This window comes from Tenrec ecaudatus, chromosome 2 (assembly GCF_050624435.1).
Source record: "Tenrec ecaudatus isolate mTenEca1 chromosome 2, mTenEca1.hap1, whole genome shotgun sequence".
Lineage (NCBI taxonomy): Eukaryota > Metazoa > Chordata > Mammalia > Afrosoricida > Tenrecidae > Tenrec > Tenrec ecaudatus.
In genome coordinates, this window is record NC_134531.1 from 144,215,556 (window position 1) to 144,237,734 (window position 22,179).

The window sequence follows — 22,179 nt, forward strand, 5'->3', positions numbered from 1 at the left end:
ACTGTGATAAGAGTTGTATGAGCCCCTAATAAAACGTTTAAAAAAAATTTTTTTTAATGCCAAAACTTACTGCCATGGAGTCAATTCCAACTCCTAGAGACCTGATAGAACCGCCTCTGTGGGCTCCCAAGACTCTGACTCTTTACAGGCATAGAAAGCCTTGTCATTCTCCTGAGGATTGGCTGATGGCTTTGAACTGCTAATCTTGCCATTAAACAGTCCAATGAGTAACCACTATGTTACCAGGGCCCCTAACAAGACCTAAGTCAATGGATTCTTGTTAACCTTCTTGATGGAGGAACTTTGAGTCTACAAGGTGGTAACAACAACAAACAGAAAACGCTCCACTGGGCGGAGCTTTCCTAGTCCGCATTTTTCCCACCAGGCGAGCATCCAGCAACTCGCTCTGAGTTAGTGCTTGGGTCACAGTGAACTTTTTGTAAATGCAGTTTTGCTGAAACTTTGCTTTTGTGATAGCTGATTAAGAGAACAGCACATGGGTGTGAAATTTTGTTTCCCGCTCGGGAAAAATGCCGCAGAAACTGTTGATAAGTGAACACAGCTCACATGGACGGCACTATAGGAAAAGCTCCAGTGTGAGTAATTTTCTAATTTCAAAAAAGGTGAAATGTTGATTGATGGACATCATTCCTGATGTCCGTCAACTTCCCAAATGCATGAAAATGTTAACTCAGTGCATTTGGAGTTCGCTCCATTAGATCAGACTGTAAATCAAACTTTCTATTTAGAGGTTCTGAAAAGATTGTGTAAAAGTGTGTGATAAGTCACTCTCTGTGAGACATTTCTGCTGACAAGATGCACGGAGCTCCACTAGAGCTCTGGAGCCAGAGGAGCCACATGGAGACCCCTGCCGGAGCAGGATGCTTCTACTGTCCCTGGATCCACAAGACTTTCCACCCACTGGCCTGTGATCTTCCTGCATTTGGCATGTGTTGTATGAGTCTGAAGGGGGATTTTTTTTCTTTTTTTACATTTTATTAGGGGCTCATACAACTCTTATCACAATCCATACATATACATACATCAATTGTATAAAGCACATCCATACATTCTTTGCCCTAATCACTCTCAAAGCATTTGCTCTCCACTTAAGCCCTCTGCATCAGGTCCTCTTTTCTTTTTTTCCCTCCCTCCCTGCTCCCCCCTCCCTCAGGAGCCCTTGATAATCCACAGATTGTTATTTTGTCATATCTTGCTCTATCTGGAGTCTCCCTTCCCCCTGAAGGGGGATTTATATATAGATTGGTATTGTACATATGGGCTAATATCAGACTTATGAACTTGATCTGGACTGGGCTGGGATGTTTTCTCAACATTCAACTGCTCTTTCTTATCCACATGAGTCTCCCTGGATTTGTTTCTCTAGTCTACCTGGACTATCACAAAAACCAATTACAAAAGTTAGCGATGAAGAAATTGAAAAAAATCTACCCACTTTTTAGTTAGGAATTGATCAAATATGCAATCAAGATGCATTGATAATTATTGGAGATTGGAATACAAAAGTTGGAAACAAAAGGGGAAGGAACAGTAGTTGGAAAATATGGCCTTGGTGAGAGAAACGAAACAGGAAATTTCATGATAAACATTTTACAAGACCAACAACTTCTTCATCACAAATAACTTTTTTCAACAACATAAATGGTGACTATGTATATGAACTTCTCCACATGGAATATATAGAAATCACATTGATTACATCTGTGGGAAGAGAGAATGGTGATGCTCATTATCAGCAGCTAAAACCAGGTCAGGGGCCGATTATGGAATAAGATCATTAAATTCTCACATGTAAGTCAGGTGGAAGGTGAAGAAAGTGAGAACCAAGTCAAAAGAGCCAAAATTCAATCTTGAGTCTATCTCATTCGAATTTCCAGGATATCTAAAGGACATATTTGACACACTGAACTAATGACAGAAGACCTAATGAGCTGTAGGACAACATCAAACATCCTATGTGGAGAAACAGAAGGTCATTAAAAAGACAATAAAGATGTGCTGGACACAATGCATGTATGTGTGGATTGTGATAAGAGTTGTATGAATCCCCAATAAAATGATTTTAAAAAGACAATAAAGAAAAAAAGACCAAGGTGGATGTCAGAAGAAATCCTGAAACTTGTTCTTAATCATCGAGTAAGTAGCTAGGACAAATGGAAGAGAGGGTGAAATCAAAGAGCTGAGTAGAACATTTCAAAAGGCAGTTTGGAAAGAAAAAAAATAAAATATAATGAAATGGGTAAAGACATAGAGTTAGAAATCCAAAATAGACTAACATTCTCAGCATATCTTATTCTGAAAGGGCTGAAGAAAAAAAATTCAAGGCTCCAGTTAATGATGCAGGAAGCATCAAGAGAAGACGCAAAAGAGACACAAAGTCACTGTACCAAAAATAACTCCTTGACATTCCACCACTTCAGGAGATGAGCAAGAACCGATGGTACTGGATGAAGAACCAATGGCACTGAAAGCATTGGCCAAACACAAAGCTCCAGGAATTAGTGGACTATCAACTGAAGTGTTTCAACAAGCTGAGGAAGCACTGACAGCACTCTGTCACCTCTGGCAAGGAATTTGAAAGAGAGATACCTGGCTGTCCTAGTTAGGGATTATGACAACTAGACAGCCTTGGGCAGGAGTGGAGTTAAAAAAAAAAAAGTATGTGTCCAGCCTCCTGCTGGGTTTCCACCCCACCTTGCCTCAGCCCATGCTGTGCGTGGTCCTGGCTGGTAAGATCATGGATTTCTCTTCATCTAGCAAGGCCCAAAAGGAGGGAGGGAAGCTGATGCCTGACCTGACCCTGTTCTGTTACTGAAGTTATTTAAAACGTCAAGAAGACCTCGCAGACTCCTGAGAATGGCAATCGCTGACTGCTGAGATAGTTCTTCCATTGCTGATGCTGTCTAAGGGACACTCTGGGACTCCATCATAACTGAACATTTTATACAATAGTGACTGGACTATGACAACAGACTGTTCTTTTGCTGAAAGATCATGATTTTGGACTTGTCAACCAATGTTAAAATGTGATTGGAATGTAACTGATTTTTGTATAACTCCTTACCTATATAATAAACATTGCATGATTGGGATTTGATTAGGAAACATTTACAAGGGCTTAAGAGAAACATTTCATTAGATGTTGATCAGCTTAAAAAGCATATTTTCTATACATTCAAAGACAAGCTTGAGGTATCTCCTGGCTCTGATATAAGCAAGCAATTGGTGAATGGCATGGAAGGGTTGGATCCTCGAGCTTGGGCTCAAAGTATTTCACATAGCTTAAGTTCCAGTCTAACTATTTTGCTTATCATCATCATTTTGATGCTCGCAGACAGGTGTTGCTTACATAGAAAGCTGAGGCGTGTGAAGGAGAATCATACGGCTGCCCCGATGGCACTTTTGAAGTTTGCGCATAAAGCAAACACTGTGGGGAGTAGAGAACAGGAAGAGAGTGTTTAAGGATGAATCCCTTACACTCTCGCAAAGAAGCCTGGCAAGGTAGGTTTCTAGCGGTGGAAGGAGACCTTCACCCTTTTGAATTGTAGTTAAGTCCTAATCACATTCTCATGATATTGTTCCTCACTTTACCCTCGTATATGGCGCTGTTTTGAGGTTGTCTCTTAAAGCACACAGCTGATTGCTGTGTGGCCGACAGCTTCTACTACAGAAACGGACGTTCCTATTGGCTCTATTTCTTCCTGCCGCCCATCCCATTCTTCTCACACCTTCCCCAAACAGTAGTTGGGCATGGGAAGACTTCATCCCTCATGCCTGGATTCAGAATGCTTGCCATAAGCCTGAGGTTTTGGCTTAGCTATATTAATTTGGTCATTAAATTTTCCTTGACAGCTTTCAATGTATAGAAAATAACCAATTAGCTACTATAGCTCCTTTGAATTTTATATATAAAACAAAAGGGGGAACTGTGGGAAACAGAAGGATGTCTCCAAAGTTATCTCTCCCAAATATATGCCAAATTTAGCTGCTTGCTACACATGGCAGAGGAATATACTCTTGGAGGTCAACAGAATGAGGTCAGGGGTTATTCTCCCTAAGGGTTATCAGCCAACTAGAGCAAGCAGTCACCACTGTTTATCCCACAAGTAGGACCCACTCCCTTCTGATAAGGATAGTAGTTGACTGTTTCATTGTAGTAGACCCCAGAGAGGTCAAGCCCACCCAAGGGTGACCAAGGTCCACCCATCTTATCACATGTATGCCTCCAGTTCCTCCCCTACCTATCATGTGCACAGCCCTAGCTCATTCCCTTCCTGTTATACCTATGCCCATTGTACATCCCCCTCCTATTGCTTATGCCGATTGTATATGCCTCTCCTACTGCTTGTACTACCCCTTCCTGTGACGTGTGGTTACCTGTAATCATGCCCACCTAAGTAGATATAACCCTTGGTTAGCAATAAACGGGGTCTCCAGCCTCCTGCCAGGTCTCCACCCAACTAGCTCTCTCCAGCGGTCTCCGTCCCACCTCACCTTGGCCCATGCTGTGGGCGGACATGGCTGGTAAGATCATGGCTATCCAAGAGGTGAGCATGCTACCATGAAAAAAAAGTGTGTGACAAAAAAGCCTGATTTGTGGCAGAGTTTTGCCACTACAACAATGCACCTGCCCACACAGCCATCTCAATGTCCAAGTTTGGGGCTAAAAACAGCATATGCCTCTCTTGCGCCAAATACCTTACTCACCTGACCTCGTTCTGTGCAACTTCTTTTTGTTTCCGTGAATGAAGGGACATGAAAAGACAGTGATTTGACAACATACAAGAGATGAAGAAAAAATGAGGGCGGTGCTGTCAGCCATCTGAACAACTGAGTTTGAAAAATGTTTCCAAGAATGGAATCACAGATTTAACAAATGTATTAAGTGTAATGGTGAGTAATTTGAAGGTGATAAGGTTGTTTTGTAAAAAAAAAAAAAAAATTAAATACATAGCTTTGGGGGGGGTGGATTCTGGTTTTGAGGGGGGTACCCCCTTGTATATCCCAAGGGGAAAAATGTTTTAAGCAAAATTGACTCAACCAAAAATAGGCACTAAAATCTTTGAAAACCATCGCCGCCACCACTTGTGGTTCTGGAACTAACTGACCAGGTCGGTCTAATAACAGCTCTAAAATTTACTGATTGCTTACTATGGGCCAGGTACTGTGCAAAATGCTGTATGTGATTTGTCTCATGTCAACTTCACAGAAGACCTACAAGGTAGAGAGCACTTCTAACCCATTTCAAAGGAGAAAATGGTGTATTTCACTAACATGCCTAAAGTCACACAGGTAATTGATAACACCCAGATTGGAACTTCAGCAGTTTAACCTCAGTAGTAACCCATGTTGGAACAGTGGGCTAAGCATTTAGCTGCTAACCACAGAGTCAGTAGTGTGTGCGTTACCAGCCACATTATGGAAAAAGATGAGGTTGTCTGGAAACAGCCTTGGAAACCCTACAAAGTAGTTCCAACCAGTCTATAGAATAGGACAGCTGTGAGTCAGAATCAACTTGGCAGCAGTTGGGGCGGGGGGGAGGGGGTTGTTTTCATTTTAACTCTCTGGAGCTAGCATATGTTTTAAGTCTAACCAATCACTCTGCTGCTGTCTCCCTGTGCCAAAGACCCATCCAGACAGCTAGTTTGTGTTATTTACTTACCTCTTCATTCTCTGTGGGCAGTTCCTGTACTGCACATGTATGTGAGGGGGTTGGTTCTACATCTTGCTTCCCCTTTTCTTCCACTGGCTTTTTCTCAGCTACCAAGGAATTTGATTTGGCTGACGGATCTTCAGCCTCTCCACAGGGCTCTCTTTCTTTCGCAGCTTCAGTTTCTTTTCCCTTTTGCTGCCTGCTTGCAGATGGAGGGCAGCAGCCTTCAGTTGATTCTTTGCTACTAATGGACAATGGCTCCATTAAATAAGCTACCTGCAACCATAGTTTATTATTAGATGCTTAGGAATACCAGTGGAAATCAACATGCACATATTAGCAATGCCACATGCTTACATCATTTTCTACTAGTGTAAAATGAGCTTTTACATGCCTACATTGCCACTGGGACTAAGTCTGCGATGGTAAAATAAACTTAGGGAATTAATTCATATAAAATTTACCCACATGGCTACACACACAGGGCCCTAGGCCAGTTGCTGGAGATCTAACAGTGGATAAAAACAAATGGTTCTTGCCTTTCCAAGACACTTACATTTTAATTTTTCACCTGAAGTGTCAATTCTGATCAATAGAGAGTGGCTGCCTAGAGAACTGTTGAAAACAGTCTGTCACAGATACTGCAGAGAGCTGGCCAAATATAACCTGTATACAGTAAAATCTGCAAGAGCCAGAACCCATGTGAGGGAGAAATCTGTCAAAGAAATACTCATTAAGACTGCACCAAAAAAAAAAAAAAGACTACACCAGGCCTGGAAAAACAAGACAGTCCTGTCAAGTTCTGGCTCCCACAGGTTTCACCAACCTTGCTCCTCTTGTTTGAAATTCTTCTGAGTGTTTAGTCCTAGCATTCCTATACAACTCTCCATTCAATTGTTTATTTCTTGTCCTCAACCCTTAACCAGGATAATGCAGTTAGCCCAACTGCCATTGAATAGAGCCCCTACCTGTATAAGATTTCCAAGACTGTAAATCTTTAAGGGAGCAGGTAGTCTCATCTTTCTGTGAAGCAGCTGGTGGATTTGAACCACCAACCTTGTGGTTAGAAGCAATCAGGGGAAAAAGTACTTAAAAATACTACAAAACTCTGTAAATTATATATTGCTTTGAAGTTGTGTTTGAAGTTGTAACATTACAAACTTAAAGGAGAGGTTGGGCAAAGGTAACCTCCAAAACTCCGTTAGAATAAATTGCCAGGTAGTCATGCATAGATTCCACTCAGGTCCCTATAACTGAAGTATTAGAATCCTCAGCCCCAAAGTACATAGCCAGCACATTCTCTATGCTGGGGATTACAGCAAGGAATTTAGGCCCTGCTGCTGTGGAATTTATACTCTAGTGGGCAGAAGCAAGCATGGCAGAAACATGAAGGAATACGCATTCTCTAAAACAGTTGAGGTTCACCATTACCTCAGAGAGAAAATGAAGGAGGTTCTGGCGTCTGGCTTGCTCAGTCTCTTCCCGAGACTCCTCACTGTCTCCATCCCCAAGAGGCTCACTAGGTTCTCTGCCTGGGCTGCTTTCCTCTAGTTCCTCAGCCCCTGGCTCCTCAGTTTCCCTCCAGCTGCCCACATCCAGATCCAGACTGGAGTCCCAGATCCAGACTGGAGACCTGAAGTCGTTGCTCAACTCAGAGTCACTGGGATAACATTGCTCAGAATCCAACCAAACCCACTCCTGACCCATCTGAAAATACATAGGGTAGAGAGAGAAAAAAAATAAAAAAGGCATTAACTCATTAACTCAATTCATTATTCCTAGGGCATCTCCACCTTTCAAGTTCAATAGGAACAAACCAAACCAAACCAGTTGCTGTTGATTCAAACGCTACCCCACGTGTGGCAGCGTCAAACTGCTCCACAGGGCTGTCAAGGATATGACTTTTGGAAGCACATTTCTAGAACTTTCTTCAGAGGAGCATCTGGGTGGGTCTGAATTGGCAACCTTTCAGTTAGTGGTTGAATGCTTAACTTGTTTGCTGCCACACGCAGGAAGTCCTAGTAGAATGATAAGGGGCCCAAATGTCTTTTTACTAATCATTAGAAAGAAAAAAGGCCAGCTGAAGAAGAGAAATTTGGGGAGTACATTGGAAATAAAGCTTCATGTCTAATAGTGTTAGAGTGATTATTATTATCCAACAATATATTTATTTAGTTTTCCTCATACTCACCACACAGAAATAGGTATATAGCAAGGTTGAACAGAATTCCTTTCCACCAAGTACCCCTTAAATTCAATAAGGCAATCAATTTGAAGAAATAAGTACTACTTTTTGTATCCACATTTTTAACCTGTCAATCATCAAATCCTCACTGTATCCTTGATATCCTCCTAGTCAAATCCGTCATTTCTCAGAATGTAAAGAGCAATATAATCTTTAAATATTTTCGTTTTCATTATACGAGCTTTCTTATTTTCTCCCTTTTATGACTTTCAATCCTTGAATTCTATGTTCTGTGGTCCTTTACTTAGTAAAACACCTGAAAAAAATGTTTTGAAATTTCAAGGTATACTCAGGTATACCTTTTCTATCTGCATTCCGGCCTGGGTTTTCTACTTACTCAATGGTCTGTACCTTTTAGATACCCTACTACCTGCTCGAACTCAACATTTCCAAAGCTAACATCATGATTTCCATCTCTATCTCACCAAAAGGGTTCTGGGTTTCCGTACCTCCGTCATCATTGTTCTCTTACTCTACAGAACAGTCTTGTTTCGACTCTCGTAGTCAGTAAGCACATTCTATTCCCAATTGTTGGCAAGATAATTTTTCTCATTCATCATCTTTCGTTCTTGAACAAACACTGCAGCCTCCATGTTGATTTAACTTCAACCCAATCTCTGCTCTGAGTTTCCCAACTCAAAGGTCTTAGAATAGTCAACCTTCAATACATTTTACAGTTCTCAATCTGCCACTCATTCTATTCATTATTGACCTGGTTACACCTCTCTATTCCTCAGTATATAAACTCTCTTCCAATTACATTTGTCTCACCGTTCCAACCACAGGCCACAATTTCAATATAGCTACTCTACCAACTCAACAAAACCTGTAACCCTAATGTCCAAGTTTTCTTCACCCTTTTACTAAATTGCAGTCTTTCATTGCTTACATTTTATCCCTACTAATGAAATGCTTGGGAGAGATTCTCTTATTCCCAGTGTTCTACTTGCTGGACTGATTGAATTCCTTTCTCTCAACTCACAACGACTCCCTTACCCCCTCAATACCTCAAGATGGTTTTTACACAATCAATTCTATTTGAGGCAAAAATATCTGTAAGTTTTTAAAACCCATTTTCTCAAGAGACTTCAAAGCATAACCTACTAATCTGTTTAGTGTGATAAATTTTACTAATGAGTTACCAGAGACATTAAATTTGGTAACTCACAATGTTTAATATTCAAATAATAATTCTGAAGAACACCGAGTCCTAGACATAGGAAGAGATGGAAAGAAAATGGAAAGTGGCATAGAATCGTCTATATTACACAGTGCAATACTTTTAAGCATTCAATGCAAAACTTTATCTTGGTCAGTATCTTCCATCGGTACTAGTCCAATAATTAATATTGTAAGATGTGGCTTTTCGTGCTCACTTCGGCGGCACATATACTAAAATTGGAGCTATACAGAGAAGATTAACATGGCCCCTGCACAAAGATGACACACAAATTCGTGAAGCGTTCCATATTAAAAAAAAAAAGACCCAGTTTTCCTCCAACCATCTCATTCCCACAAATGATTAAAGTTATAACGGAGTAAAATCTCACACACACACACACGAACAGAGTAAAGGCTGAAATTTTTTCTTCCAGAATTTATTGTACACGTGTGTGTACACACACACACACACACACACACACACACACACACACACACACAAGAACAGAGTAAAGGCTGAAATTTTCTTTTCTTCCAGAATTTATTGTATGCATGAACACTTCACAAGTTTTTAAAAAGTCTGTACACTTCACAAGACAGAATAAACTAGCTACAATCTGCTAGATACACATCAGGACATTAATAACAGCCCTTAACTGTTACCCTAAAACAGGCAAATGGGCTATTTCTACTCTCTGACAGAGTTTCCAGCTCATATCACGTGGCCCAGGTACCAATTCTTCTGTAACTCCCACTTGTCTGGATCTGGTACCAAGAGCCCAAGCATTATCTTGTTCACTTCCATTCAAATTCGGCACAAAGGTTGTCCTCTGAAGACGTCATTCGTCACTTCTTCATCTTCATATCTGCTTCAATGGCACAGCGTCGCCCCCTGGTTCCCCCATCCTGATGGCAGGCAGACAAAGAAAGGGCATGAGGGAGTTGGTTAGGGTTGACCAAAGAAGGTGCAACATGAAGAATACTGGGATTTGGTTTGTTGGGGGAGGGCAGAGTACCAGCAGAAAAATCCAGGGGTATGAGAGGACATATTTGTCTTTCTAAGGATTGGTTATAGAGCACCTAGTAATTTGTGAGAGGAACTGCCAGAGTCTCTTACTCATGCCCATCAGAGGTTGCTGGAATTCATGTGGGGGTCCCACAGAATGACTATTCGTGATCCCACCCAGTCCCCAAATCATGTGCAAAGGAACAGAAAGAGTGAGAAAGGTGGGAGAGTTAGGAAAGGGCGGTGGGAAGTGAGGTTCTCGGCTAACGTACCTGTCCAGCTGTTGGTCCCTATAAGAAAGGCCTTTCCTGCAGACTGACCCTGGCACTAGTTCCCTAGCACCTCCTGACAGTTGCTTTCCATGAGATCAGGGCAATCAGAAGGCTTCTTTCCATCTGCTGCTCTCTCCCTGCAGCCCAGCTCCTTCATCCTGTGCAATACTTTGCGGTCTTCAATAGATAAAAGTTAGATACTATTAACCAGCCTTGCAACAGCCATCCAATTGCTTGGGTATCCAGTCACTGATGCAGGCCAATGAGAAAGAACAGAGATTACAATGTTCTGTCTGCTACAGACTAGGGGCCTGTAGGCAAGATGAATTCGTGAACACTTTTGCTGGGCTCGGCCATTTTCACACTTTTAATATGCAAGGATTCTAACACATTTAGAATTCAAGAACATAAGTTGCTTAAGAGGCAACACTAAGAATAAAAATACCACCTTGCATTGTATAACACTTTAATATTTTTAAAAGCCATTTCCATACCTAGTACCTCATTTTGTTCTCACATCATCATCCTGTGAGGTAGACTGGACAGGTACCCCATTATATTAACTCCATCACACAGATGAAAATAAGGCCCCAACAGATTATCTAGTGAGTTTGCAAACAGCAGTTTTCTAGCCTGTATCACTGTTTCATGCCTCACTGCCCCATAATGAGCAACCGTCAGAGGGTCATTTAATGCATGCGGGAAAAGAATGAAGCCTTTAGGATAGCCCTACAAAGTCGCTAATTTTGGCCAACCACTACTATAAGTAGTGGCCATTGCTATTGAAATCTCTTTTTTTAATCTTTAGTTTATATTTCACTGAGTTTGTTAGGCAGCAGTCTTGCAACATAATTTTAGGAGAAGAGAAAAACTATGTGCCAAGTATCTATCAGTGTGAGAAATACTTTTAAAAGCCAGCTTACCAGCTGCTGCTCTCAACAACCTTCTGTTTGTAAGATAATAATTAGCAGATACATTCTAGATTCTTTACCCCCAATATACCTCTTTTAGCCCAGTAACCTCCTAAACAGTCTCTACCCGGCCCTCACACACACACATGCAGCAAGAACAGGAATGCAGAAGAACAGAGAGTTTCTTATCCAATGACCTCACTAAATAACACACTGAAGCCATTGCCACAGTCTGCATGTTGGATTTCCCTCTGCACCCGCCCCCAGCAGGAGCAGAGCATCTTTATGGCAACACCACCCCTTGCAGCCATTCAATACTTACAAAGAGAGAGAGAAGGAAGGCAGGAGAGCCCATGGGGACACTGTCCTGTTAGAGGACAAACAAACACTGATCAGGTTCCACGGAAACTCTCAGCCACAAGCACCCCAAACCTCAAGACAGAGACACAAGCACCATACACACAGACAAAATTTTAAAACTCAAGAGTAAGAGGAAAGAGATCCAAAAGCAATCTGGCCATGTGTCTCTGAGACAGACACTGGCAGCCTCCAACAGCTACAAGCTATCTCCCCCACCTTGAGAACATTCTCCAGAGGCATTAATAATTTATTCACTAAGCTCACAGTTTCTGTGTGAATGTGCTGAGCCACAGCAGTGTCTGGAGGGGAGTAAACAATCCCCATGCTAAGGGGAGAATACCAGGGATTTAAATGGGGAGTAGCCTACGTAGCACCCCGACACCTAAACGTTCCTAATAGATTTAACACTACATTTTTCAGAGATCTCTGATTTTAAATTTCCAAAATCTTCAAGACCTATGTGTCTGTACACCACTGGAATACACAGCACAGGCCTGGCAGAACAAAACAGAAACACAGCTCTTGGAACCTGCAGACTTCTATCACTAGAACACTGGCCCACAGGCTCTTTCCTGGTCTCACCTTCTCTGAGGAATCCTGTTTACGAGTAGAATCTCTCCCTCGAAGACTTTTAGCACTGATCCCAGATTCAGATGTTTGCATAATCAACTGCGTAGCCAGGAATTGCTGCAGGGAAAAAAGGAGGTCCTAGCAACTTAAATGAGTAGGGAAGACTTAAAGATACTCTAAGCTTTATGATTAGGACTGTACGTGGTTAACTTTCTGCAAATAAAGAATTCTGAAAATCTCAAATGACCCTAAACTTTTGTGGGCATACTATAGTACAGTAACAAATTCTCTACACTCTAAAAACGAGAACAGGGATTACAAATGGATGAACTGAAGATCATTAAGCAGTTTAATTTATCTGGCTATCTCTGCAATGATAAAGAACATTTCTTCAAGTTCAATCTCCCCAAGAGTAGTCACCTTTGCAACTACAGCATAGCACGTTATCTGTAATGAAAGAGTAAGAAACTAGTTGTCAAATGTTCATAATGTACCAATGTTAACATAAATTTAAAATATATCTTCATCATTTTAGAAATAAGGTGTAGCACAACACATTGCTCTTATAAGGGCTTTCTCATCATGGTCTTGTAATTCCCCAGAAATGATTATGTCTATGCAAACCAGGTGCTTGTGGCCCACCAAGAGGGTTGGAGAGCTTGCTGAAAATTCCAATATGGCGATTGAATCCCTTGAAGGGGTAGAAAAATGCAAATCCTGTACATGAGACCCTAAAAAAAGGGAATTGGTCCATTTTGTCATTCCGCTAAGCTTAGAAGAACCCATACCAGAAGCAACAAGGGGGAACCTCACTACCACCAAGAAAGAACAGCTACAAGTAGAACATGTCCTTTGGACCTGGGACCCCTGTGCTGATCTCTTCCTAGAGACGAGACAGGGTGAGAACCAGTGGCAAAGAATGGGTGGCAGCAGGGCAGAAGAACCAGGTGACTGGCAAGAGATGGTCCAGTTGGTTTCCCAGCTCACAGTGAGAGAGCTGAGCTTCTTCCGATCAGCGCTTACAGGTGGAGTGGGGTTCCTCTGGGTACTTATCTGTGGCGCTAAAGATGATAAACACTTGCTGTTGTGGGGCAAAGTCTGAGGCCATAAGAAGTCCAAGGGAATAAGGGGCTGTCCTGAAGAACTGTATCCTGAGTTACTGATTCTGAATTGTAACTTGTAATTTCTCTGAGTTCCACATGGCCATTGCAATGAAATTTTGCAAAGAAGTCGAGTGCCATGGAGGGGCAGGTGGCATGAGAACTGGCAGAAAGGTTGCAAAAGCAGTATGCCTGACCTCAGCTTCATAAGAATCAGCTTTAGGCTGATGGTGATTCTCTCTCCTTCATGAAGTCAGGAGAGCAGACAACTGTCATTGCTGTTAACATAAGGAAACTGAACATACTTGTTCCAGAAAGGGAAGATACTCTCCTACAACTCTTTTACCAACCAAAGAAAACCAGCATGAATTAAGCAAGAACAAACTTAGGCTCCTGTGCCCAACTGGCTATTTCAAGGGGAAATCATAGCACCCTTTTCTATCAACACTGTGAATTTTTCATTTCAAGTAATTTCATTTCATCCTTGCTAAAACACTAAGGATTCTCAAAGTACCTGGATCTGCTCCAAGACATCACGCTGCATCTCTACTGCCATGTGATAGACATCATGGTCTGAGCTATTGTACATCACAGCATTCTGAAACATCAGCATGATGTCACGCTGAAATTCAGCTGTGCTGCGAATTAGTCCATTTTCAATATTTTTCTTAATAGTTGACAAATCCATAGGCCTAAAAGAGGAACGGGGTAAATATCCATAGAGATAAGAAAAGTCACACCTTAAATCTCTGAATACACTGTCACCATGTATGACTTCTCATATATACCTTTGGTCCCAGCTGCCAGGACTCAAATCACAAATCCCACCCCTGCCCCCAAATTACTTAACATCCTCTGTGGGGGAGGAGAGTCAGTCTGTACAATTAACTATTGAGAAAAGTAATAAAAAGTTAACTCTCTTAGATTATCTGAGGTTATTTTACAGGCACTGATTGGAATGGCTAGGTTAGCACTTGGTCATCCTTAAAAACAAAAAAACACTCAATTCTGACTCAGAGCAACCCTAAAGGATAGGCAAGAAGTGCCCCCCATGGGTTTCTGAGACTCTTTACAAGTGTACAAAACCTTGTCTCAACCTGTGGGTCGTGACCCCTTTGGGGATGAACGACCCTGTCACAGGGGTGGCCCGATTCGTAACAGTAGCAAAATTACAGTTATGAAGTAGCAACGAAAATAATTTTATGGTTGGGGGTCACCTCAACATGAGGAACTATATTAAAGGGTTGTGGCATTAGGAAGGCTGAGAACCACTGCTCTAGAGTGGCTGCTGGTTTCAAACTGCTGACCTTGTGGACTGTAGCCCAATGCAGCCCAATCATATAAAAACATTTGAAAAAAAATTGCATTAAATGATCTAAAGCAAAACTTCACTAAGACTGGACAGATCTTTTTTTGTTTGCTTTTCTTTTATAATCATTTTATTGGAGGCTCATGCAACTCTTTTCACAATGCATACATACATACATACATTAGGTCGAGCACATTTTTACATTTGTTGCCATCATTTTTTTTAATCATTCTATTGGGGGCCCATACAGCTCTTACCACAATCCATACATTCATCCATTGTGTCAAGCACATTTGTTCCTAAGTTCCCATAATCATTTTCAAAACATTTTCTTTCTACTTGAGCCCTTGATATCAGCTCATTTTCCCCCTCCCTCCCTCCCAAACCCTTGATAATTTATAAATTATTTTTTCATGTCTTACACTGACCAATGTCTCCCTTCACCCACTTGTATGTTGGATTGGACAACTTATAAATCATTTACGCTAGCATGCTAGACAGACCACAGCTTACCTCTGCACAATGCTATGGTAGCCAGGTGCTATGTCATCTGTTACAGGTTGCAGGAATACATTGGCATACCTATCCAAACAAATTAAGATCCAATTATCAACCTACTCTCCAAAAGTTTATGTGAGGGGACTTGCTCAAAGTAGCTGAAGGTTTTACGAGCCAGCTCTAATAGTTCCAAAGAAGCCTACTTGGACTTCTCTGTCACCAATAATGAGGATCAACTGGAGAAAATGTTTCCACTGCACTGGAAAGTGCACTCACCTATGATTAGCTGCAGCTCTCCACACAAGCATGATAGCTTTCTTCCATATTTTCTGTGCCTGAATTGCTTCCTGATCCTCACTACAGACAGAGCTGAAGGTAAAGAGATAAAAGCATCTCACTAGATATATATAGAAAGCCCTAATATTTCTTTACTCCCCTGTGCCTATCACCCAATTTGTTACATGCCCTCAGACTGATACCCACTCATGGTGGTATCACGTGACCATAGAATTACCCCTGTAGGGTTTTCTAGGCTGAAACCTTTATGAGAGATCAAAGCTTTCTCCTGGAAAAGTCCCTATGTTTCTTGTCAACTTTTATTCCAGGCCCCAAACGGAAAGATGAAAAAGCAGACTAGAGAAAAGATCCTCGTCTACTTCTTACTCTCCATGTCTGACCTCAAAGAAAGAATTCCAGATACTCACAACTGTGAAGACGCAGGGCTGCTGGGGATGGAGTCTGCCAGTGTGTGGGACTGCAGCGTAGCATTGTGGATACTAAAGCCATCATCACTCTCACTCACAGGAGGCTCGTTATCCATTTCTGACAAATAGCCTTCCCCTTGATCTTCTTCCTTGGGCTCCTCCAGGCTGGCTGCTTCACTGACTCCATCTTCCTCCTCCTCGTCACCTGTGGCATCCTTAGACACAGTGTGCTTCAGTCAGTAAGTGCAAGCCAAGCTATCTAAACATGCCTGTCTCCTGGGTTAGTTCAGTTTAGAAATGGCCTCACACTCTTTCCTGACTGAGCTCTATGATTCATACTGCCAACTAGTTACAGACACTGATGGACCAAGAAAGGTAATTTAAAACCTGGGCAAAGAATAAGACCCAGGTTCTTTGTAAACAGGAGGAGGGGGTGGAAAAAAAAAGCTACTTACTTAAGGCTAAGCTAAAGATGCGTTCCTTCTTTCCCCTTGCTCTTGAGAGGAACTCTGACCCTGGGTACAAAGTTATCAAAAATAGTTTTTACTTTGTGTCTTCTCTGATGGAGAAAGCTCACATCATACTACTTAGTCTCTCTTACTGCTGTTTTATTAATTCTAAAGAAATAATTTTGTGTGATTCTCTTTTAATTATCTTACTATGATTTCTGGTATGTTTTCCTCCCTGGCACTAATACCGTAATTCTCTCTCAATCATTCTAGGTTTATCAAAGTTTGTTTGTGACTGTAGGTAAAGGAAGGTCCGTAGGATGTTCAGAAACTCCGACAACACGTTTTGCCAATGCACTCCCACTACGCCCGACTACCTACTACTCCTTTCTCCATGCGACTCCTTAACCAGTCTCATCGCAAAGAAAAAAATGTGAGTTCCCGGACATTCATTAGGGACAATCTAGTCACGTGGCTAGACGAATACAGAAAAGTCTGAAATACCTTTATCTGGCTTCCAAAGATAGTCTCTGATTCTTCTTTCAATGAGTCTGCAGAGGAGAGAGAGACTACCTGAAGATTTTTCACCTTAGCCTTCCCCTTCCTATGGACCATCATCTGCTGCAGCTCTCCCTTTCCATGCTGACCTGCACTAACTCCTTTGCTCGCCCACAACCCACAATCCCTCAGAAGCCAAAGCAAATCTCTCAAGTTCATTAGTTACAGGGTAAAGATTTTCTTGTCTGATTATTTACCTGCCATTTCAAACTTGTGCTGAGCCTCTGCCTCTAAAGGATCTTCAATGGGATTTGAGCCATGTGATGGAGACAATATGCTTTCAGGAGATGCCTGAAGACCAAAGAGAACATATACCCTAAGGACGGGCTCAACAATTTTATTCCTCAGCGAGAATAAGAACCATAGAAGATATTCTAAGTCCTACTCATGTAACATAATTCTAATGGTCACCTCGACAGGAATAGGACAAGTATACTACACATCACAATTTGTGGGCTTTGGACAAAAACATGCCAGAACCGGGCAATGTAATGAAAGCCTTCACTGTCACTTTTTACTGAAGATAATATAACCCTTCACCCTTCCCAATCCCTACTCCATACCTCTGTCTTCACAGCTGTAAGTGGAGTCTCATCGCCTTTCCCACTGGGAACATCTGCTTCGGTCATCTCTCCAGTTCCAGTACTTCTGGGATCGTCGTCTATGTCTTGACTCCTAAGTTCTGGTGGCTCCATACTTGTGGTGGGAACAATCCCAGCTACCATTTCAGCCCCTGAAATGCCTTGCTCTGGTTCCGTAGGCTCCACCTTGATCTCAATGCTGGATTCTCTGATGTTCACCAATTCATGGATTCCCTTGTTTTCTGTATCCTCAAAGTCCAGCCTCTCTTGCTTGACTGTCATCTCGGGTACAGGGAGCGGTACTGGCTTATCCCGCTCCTGTTGGATAGGATGCTCCCAGGGGCCAGGCAAGGATTGAGGATCATCATTCTCTTCACAGAATGACAGTGCTGCTTCCACTGCTGCTACATCCAACACTTCAGGATGATCATCTACCTGTCCCATAAACACAGACTATTCAAGTCACAGAAGAAAGCCCACATCCCTCAAGCCTGTTAGCATCAAAGGAGATGCCTGAATCTGCAGCTTCTCTCTCCAACTCCTCCATGTAGTGGAGCAACCAATAGACAAATACCTGTCCTGTACAAACCAGTGGCATAGGATGGCTGAGGAGATGATTAGCATGTCAGTACCAACAGGAGATGGAGAAGAGCAGGAGAGGTTTTTTTGTGTTTGTTTGCTTGTTTCTTAAATAATTCTCATTACTAGATGCAAGGAGAGAAGCCCATGTAAGACCTATGGAAGATTCTTTTGAATTTTGCTGAATAGTTACCTTGTCCTCAATGATGGCAATGATATCTCCAACAGTCTCAAAGTCCAGCTCTTCGCCTGTGTAAGACACAGCAATATCCATCTTCTCAGCTAAATCTAAATCTTCCTTCCCATCAATGCTGGGGGCCTTTGATCCTCCAGGGGCCTCTGCTACCCCTGAACGGAAACATTCTTCTTTGATAGAATTGATGATCATGGAGATTTCATTGCTATCCATGGAAACAGTCACAGTATGTGGATCTCCCACTGTCTCCATAGGAACACAGGTGTCAGGCTGACTCACTTAATAACAGGAAAAGAAAAGCATCTCAGAATCATACTAGGTACCAAGTGATTACTTGGCGGCCACATCATCAAAGCTATAGACAGATGTCCAGTACCCCCAACACTTTGGCTCATAAAGTTATTTCCTTTCCCCCAATTTTATTTTGAAAGGTGAGAATAACATTCCTTACTCTTCTCATATTCATATTTTCCCCAAACACTTAAGTGCCCACCCATTTACTCTCACATCCTTGCTTTCTCTCAGGACAAAGATGACATACATCTACGGAGACCAGAAGCATCTGAACTGGAATTGACGCTCTTCTTGACCTTCCTCTGATTGAAGCTCAACATGACATTTGGATCTAGTGGCTGCTCAGGGCGTGGGTCAGGGACGCACCTGGAGCTACACTCTCCGGAGTGGAGACAGCCGGAGCAGAGGGTGGTGCTGGCAGCGCAGGCATCATGACAATGGTAGCCTGGGACACAGACTCTACAGGGGGTGGCACAAGTTTAACTGGAGGTTCACTGGCAACAGTAGTGAAGGAAGCAAGAGGTGTGGTGAACTGTGTAGGACCAGCTTCTAAAAGCCGGGAAAGAGTGGGAGCACCTAACAGACAAAGAGGTACACAAAATGAGGTAAGAAGAAAGCACATGAATGAGAAGCCACTTTAAGACTCAACCAAGAAATTTTTATAGTTTCAAAGGTTGAAAGAACTCTTGTGTTGAGTAAGCTATTTGTACCCTTACTTTCTTCAATTATGTAGTAACTAGTTCCTCCAAGTGAAGAGTGAATCAAAACTCTAGAACGTAAAATGTATATGAAAACTAAGTAGCAATTTTCCTTAGAGGAAAATTCAATTATAACAAACAACAAAAACGCTGGTACAAATAAACCTGCCATTTCTGCCAAAGTTCAGCAATTGAATACTAATATCTAATGGTTATAAAATAATGTGCAAAGCTTATTTCCCCCACATTTTCTACTTCATTTAATAATACATCCTTGTGAAGTACATACTAACATTTGCAATTAATAAGAGGAAATGGAGGCTCAAGAGTTACAAATTCAATGGGTGCCAATCCAGTTCTCTGGTCCAAATTTTTTGTTCCCTAGCTATATAATCTCGGTTAATCATCTTTCTGTGATTTTGCAAGTCCCGGAAAAGCAACCATTAACTTCATTACTTCCCTCATCGATATCTATACTGTGGTCATATAGGGTTATCCTTATCGTAAGGATGGAATGGATTTACCATCTGAAACATTATGTGTAAAAGAGGTAAAGTATAGCTCCAAGGTTGAAGTTTAAATCTACGATAGGCAACTGCTTAGTATCAAATGCTAGGAAACCCAGAGTAGTCAGTGTTATGGTCAACATCTCTGAAGTAGACAGGGGGAAATTGATGACTTACCTGAGGCAGCAGGGGAGGCTGCAACAGTGTTGGGTGTTGGCTGCATCTCCCCACCATGAATCACAGGAAGCACCCCGCCTACCTCCAGGAGGACACCTGTACTGTTCAGGTGGCCAGAAGTCACAGCCATTTCATTCTCACTGACCTACCAGGCAAGAATAGAGGTGAAGGCTACACTCAAGGTTTCCATAGCTACCACTTCCTAAAAAAAGGTCAGCAGTTGACCAAACTTCATGGAAACTAAGAAAATTCTTTCAGACCCAAAGGAAATTCTAAACCATAATATTCAATCTTTTTTGACAAGTTTTCTAGGGAAGACAACCAAAATAATTGCGGTTCAGATAACTCAGAACCCAAGGAGATGGTCAGATTACGTGTGTGTAGGTCTATATAGATATATATATATTTTTAATTCACATTTAACTAAGAGACTTTTCCTCTTTTGAACTTTTTTCCCCCATGTCATATTTTAGGTCCCAGGCACTCCCTTCCAAGTACTAAATCACCACAGCTCTCAAACACCCACAGAAGTCTCCATACCAGTCTGGGGCTAGTAGGCAGGAGGCTGCCCTTCTTCAAGAGCTCTGACAGCAGAGGGGAGGGGGGTGGAGTTGCTTTCTGTCCAAGCATCTTTTTCTGGGGTGAATCATCTGTTATTGGGGTCATGGGGGCTTCTAAGGGTGCAGAGCCTGGAGGAAGGGTGTCAGGAATCCCAGGAAACGAGGTGACTGGGGTACTCGGCAAAGTCCCAGGGGTTACCTAAGAGACAACAGAGAACCTTTATCTGACTTCTCAAACTCTGGAAGGTTCCCTACTAATCTGGATGGGTTAACGTGTCTATTCCTTTTTTAGTCCTGAGTGGATTTGCCCAGAAACCCTCTAGCTTTCTTGTTATCGGTCATATCTTTTTCCCTCAGCAAGTTTTTCTCTTCCACCCACTCAGACCCACCATGACCCAATCATTCCACAAATTTATATAAACTCCTATCCACTAGCAATACTGTATTTATAAGGAAAGTGTCCCCTATTTTAACAGGAAATATCTTAAGACTAGTACACTCAGGAAGCAAATTCTAAGCATCGTCTTTTACCTATTTTTCTAAAGTTCCCAAGCCTTAATGTTTTCAGGTTCACCATTATCTTAGTAAACACATTAAATTTTTTAGTATTCAGACCAAGACAAAAAGTTGCCTCTGAATCATTAAGTGGCTTCCTCATCATTCAGCTCTTAGCTGGCTCATTGCCCCTTTGCTGGCCAATTCCTGAGGATGAAAACATACTCACCCCAGAAGTGGCCTCTTCCATAGTGGCTGAAGTCAAGTCCCCAAGTGGGTAATCAGCTCCCGGGGAAGCAGAGCCTATAGGAGATCGGACCATCACGGTTGGCAACCTCCGAGGGGGTGTCTTCACGGCTTGACGAGCTAGAACAGAAAGAAACCAATGCTCAACTTTTCAGAAAACAAAAAGAAACGTTACTCTGCTGCTCAGTAACAAAGGGTAAGCAGGGTGTCACATGGCCAAAACGACATTTTAAGTCTGGAGTAGAAAGCTTCCCCCCCCAACCACTTTTGGGAGATACGATGTTTTTGTCTAATGTTTCCTAAAAGCCTTTCTTATGCCATCACTAAACAACTGTTTACTCTCCAAAATGTCCCAGAATGACAGACAACTTATCTTTGACAAAGCGTCAGAAAACACTAAATGGGGATGAGATTACGTTTCCTCCACAAATAGTACTGGCAAAATGTGATCACTGTATGAACAATGAAAAAAGACCAATAACGCACCCCATTACAAAAATGAACTCAAGATGGATCAAGGACCAGAGCTATAAAGACTGCCAATGGAAAACAGGGCAACAGTAGGGCCCAAATATAAGGTACAAACATACTATCAAACATAACAAACTCAAAGTAGATGAGTGGGATCTACTAAAAATAAGACATCTAGGTGCATCAAAAGGTTTCATCAAGAGTTAAAAGAGAATCCGTGGAATGGCAAAAAATTTTGTCAATGATACTGGGAACTAATCTCCAAAGTCTATAGAAAATCGCCCCACCTCAGCAAGAAAATGACTAAAAATCCCATTAAAAACGGGCGACGGACATGAGTGGCTCACCAAAGATGACATCCAAATGGCCAACAGATATATGAAGAAATGATCACAATCACTAGCCATCCAAGAAATGAAGATCAAAACAATGAGATGCCACCTTAAACTAATGATAATGAGAAAAGTAATTTTTTAAAAAGCAGAAAGTAACAAATCCTGGACAGGAGAGTATTGAGAGATTGGAATCCTCATACACTGCTGGCATAAAAACGTACAAC

The 22,179-nt window shown here is 41.9% G+C and overlaps 1 protein-coding gene and 1 non-coding gene across 7 annotated transcripts in view; one reads left to right on the forward strand and one right to left on the reverse strand.

Annotated features, from left to right (window-relative positions):
- Window positions 1–22,179, reverse strand: part of BRD8 (bromodomain containing 8) — a 51,097-nt gene that overhangs the window by 13,678 nt on the left and 15,240 nt on the right. For 2 of the 6 annotated variants that reach the window (XM_075541614.1, XM_075541612.1), the window contains exons 8-21: window positions 21,133–21,269; window positions 19,849–19,993; window positions 18,834–19,043; window positions 18,171–18,451; window positions 17,381–17,833; window positions 17,015–17,108; window positions 16,764–16,810; window positions 15,811–16,025; window positions 15,383–15,475; window positions 15,122–15,190; window positions 13,814–13,991; window positions 12,212–12,316; window positions 11,592–11,636; window positions 9,618–9,986 (exon numbers count right to left, since the gene is read on the reverse strand). In XM_075541614.1, coding sequence (XP_075397729.1) covers window positions 9,927–9,986; window positions 11,592–11,636; window positions 12,212–12,316; window positions 13,814–13,991; window positions 15,122–15,190; window positions 15,383–15,475; window positions 15,811–16,025; window positions 16,764–16,810; window positions 17,015–17,108; window positions 17,381–17,833; window positions 18,171–18,451; window positions 18,834–19,043; window positions 19,849–19,993; window positions 21,133–21,269 — 2,132 coding nt within the window. In that variant the 3' untranslated portion in view covers window positions 9,618–9,926. Of the gene's footprint in view, window positions 1–4,319; window positions 4,326–5,683; window positions 5,951–7,105; window positions 7,382–9,617; window positions 9,987–11,591; window positions 11,637–12,211; window positions 12,317–13,813; window positions 13,992–15,121; window positions 15,191–15,382; window positions 15,476–15,810; window positions 16,026–16,763; window positions 16,811–17,014; window positions 17,109–17,380; window positions 17,834–18,170; window positions 18,452–18,833; window positions 19,044–19,848; window positions 19,994–20,388; window positions 20,608–21,132; window positions 21,270–22,179 lie in introns of those variants that run through there. The other 4 variants (XM_075541609.1, XM_075541610.1, XM_075541611.1 and 1 more) reach the window with 4 other exon arrangements.
- LOC142441962 (U6 spliceosomal RNA) lies at window positions 9,288–9,394 on the forward strand. Its single transcript, XR_012783238.1, has one exon. It is a non-coding gene; the product is annotated as a U6 spliceosomal RNA (small nuclear RNA).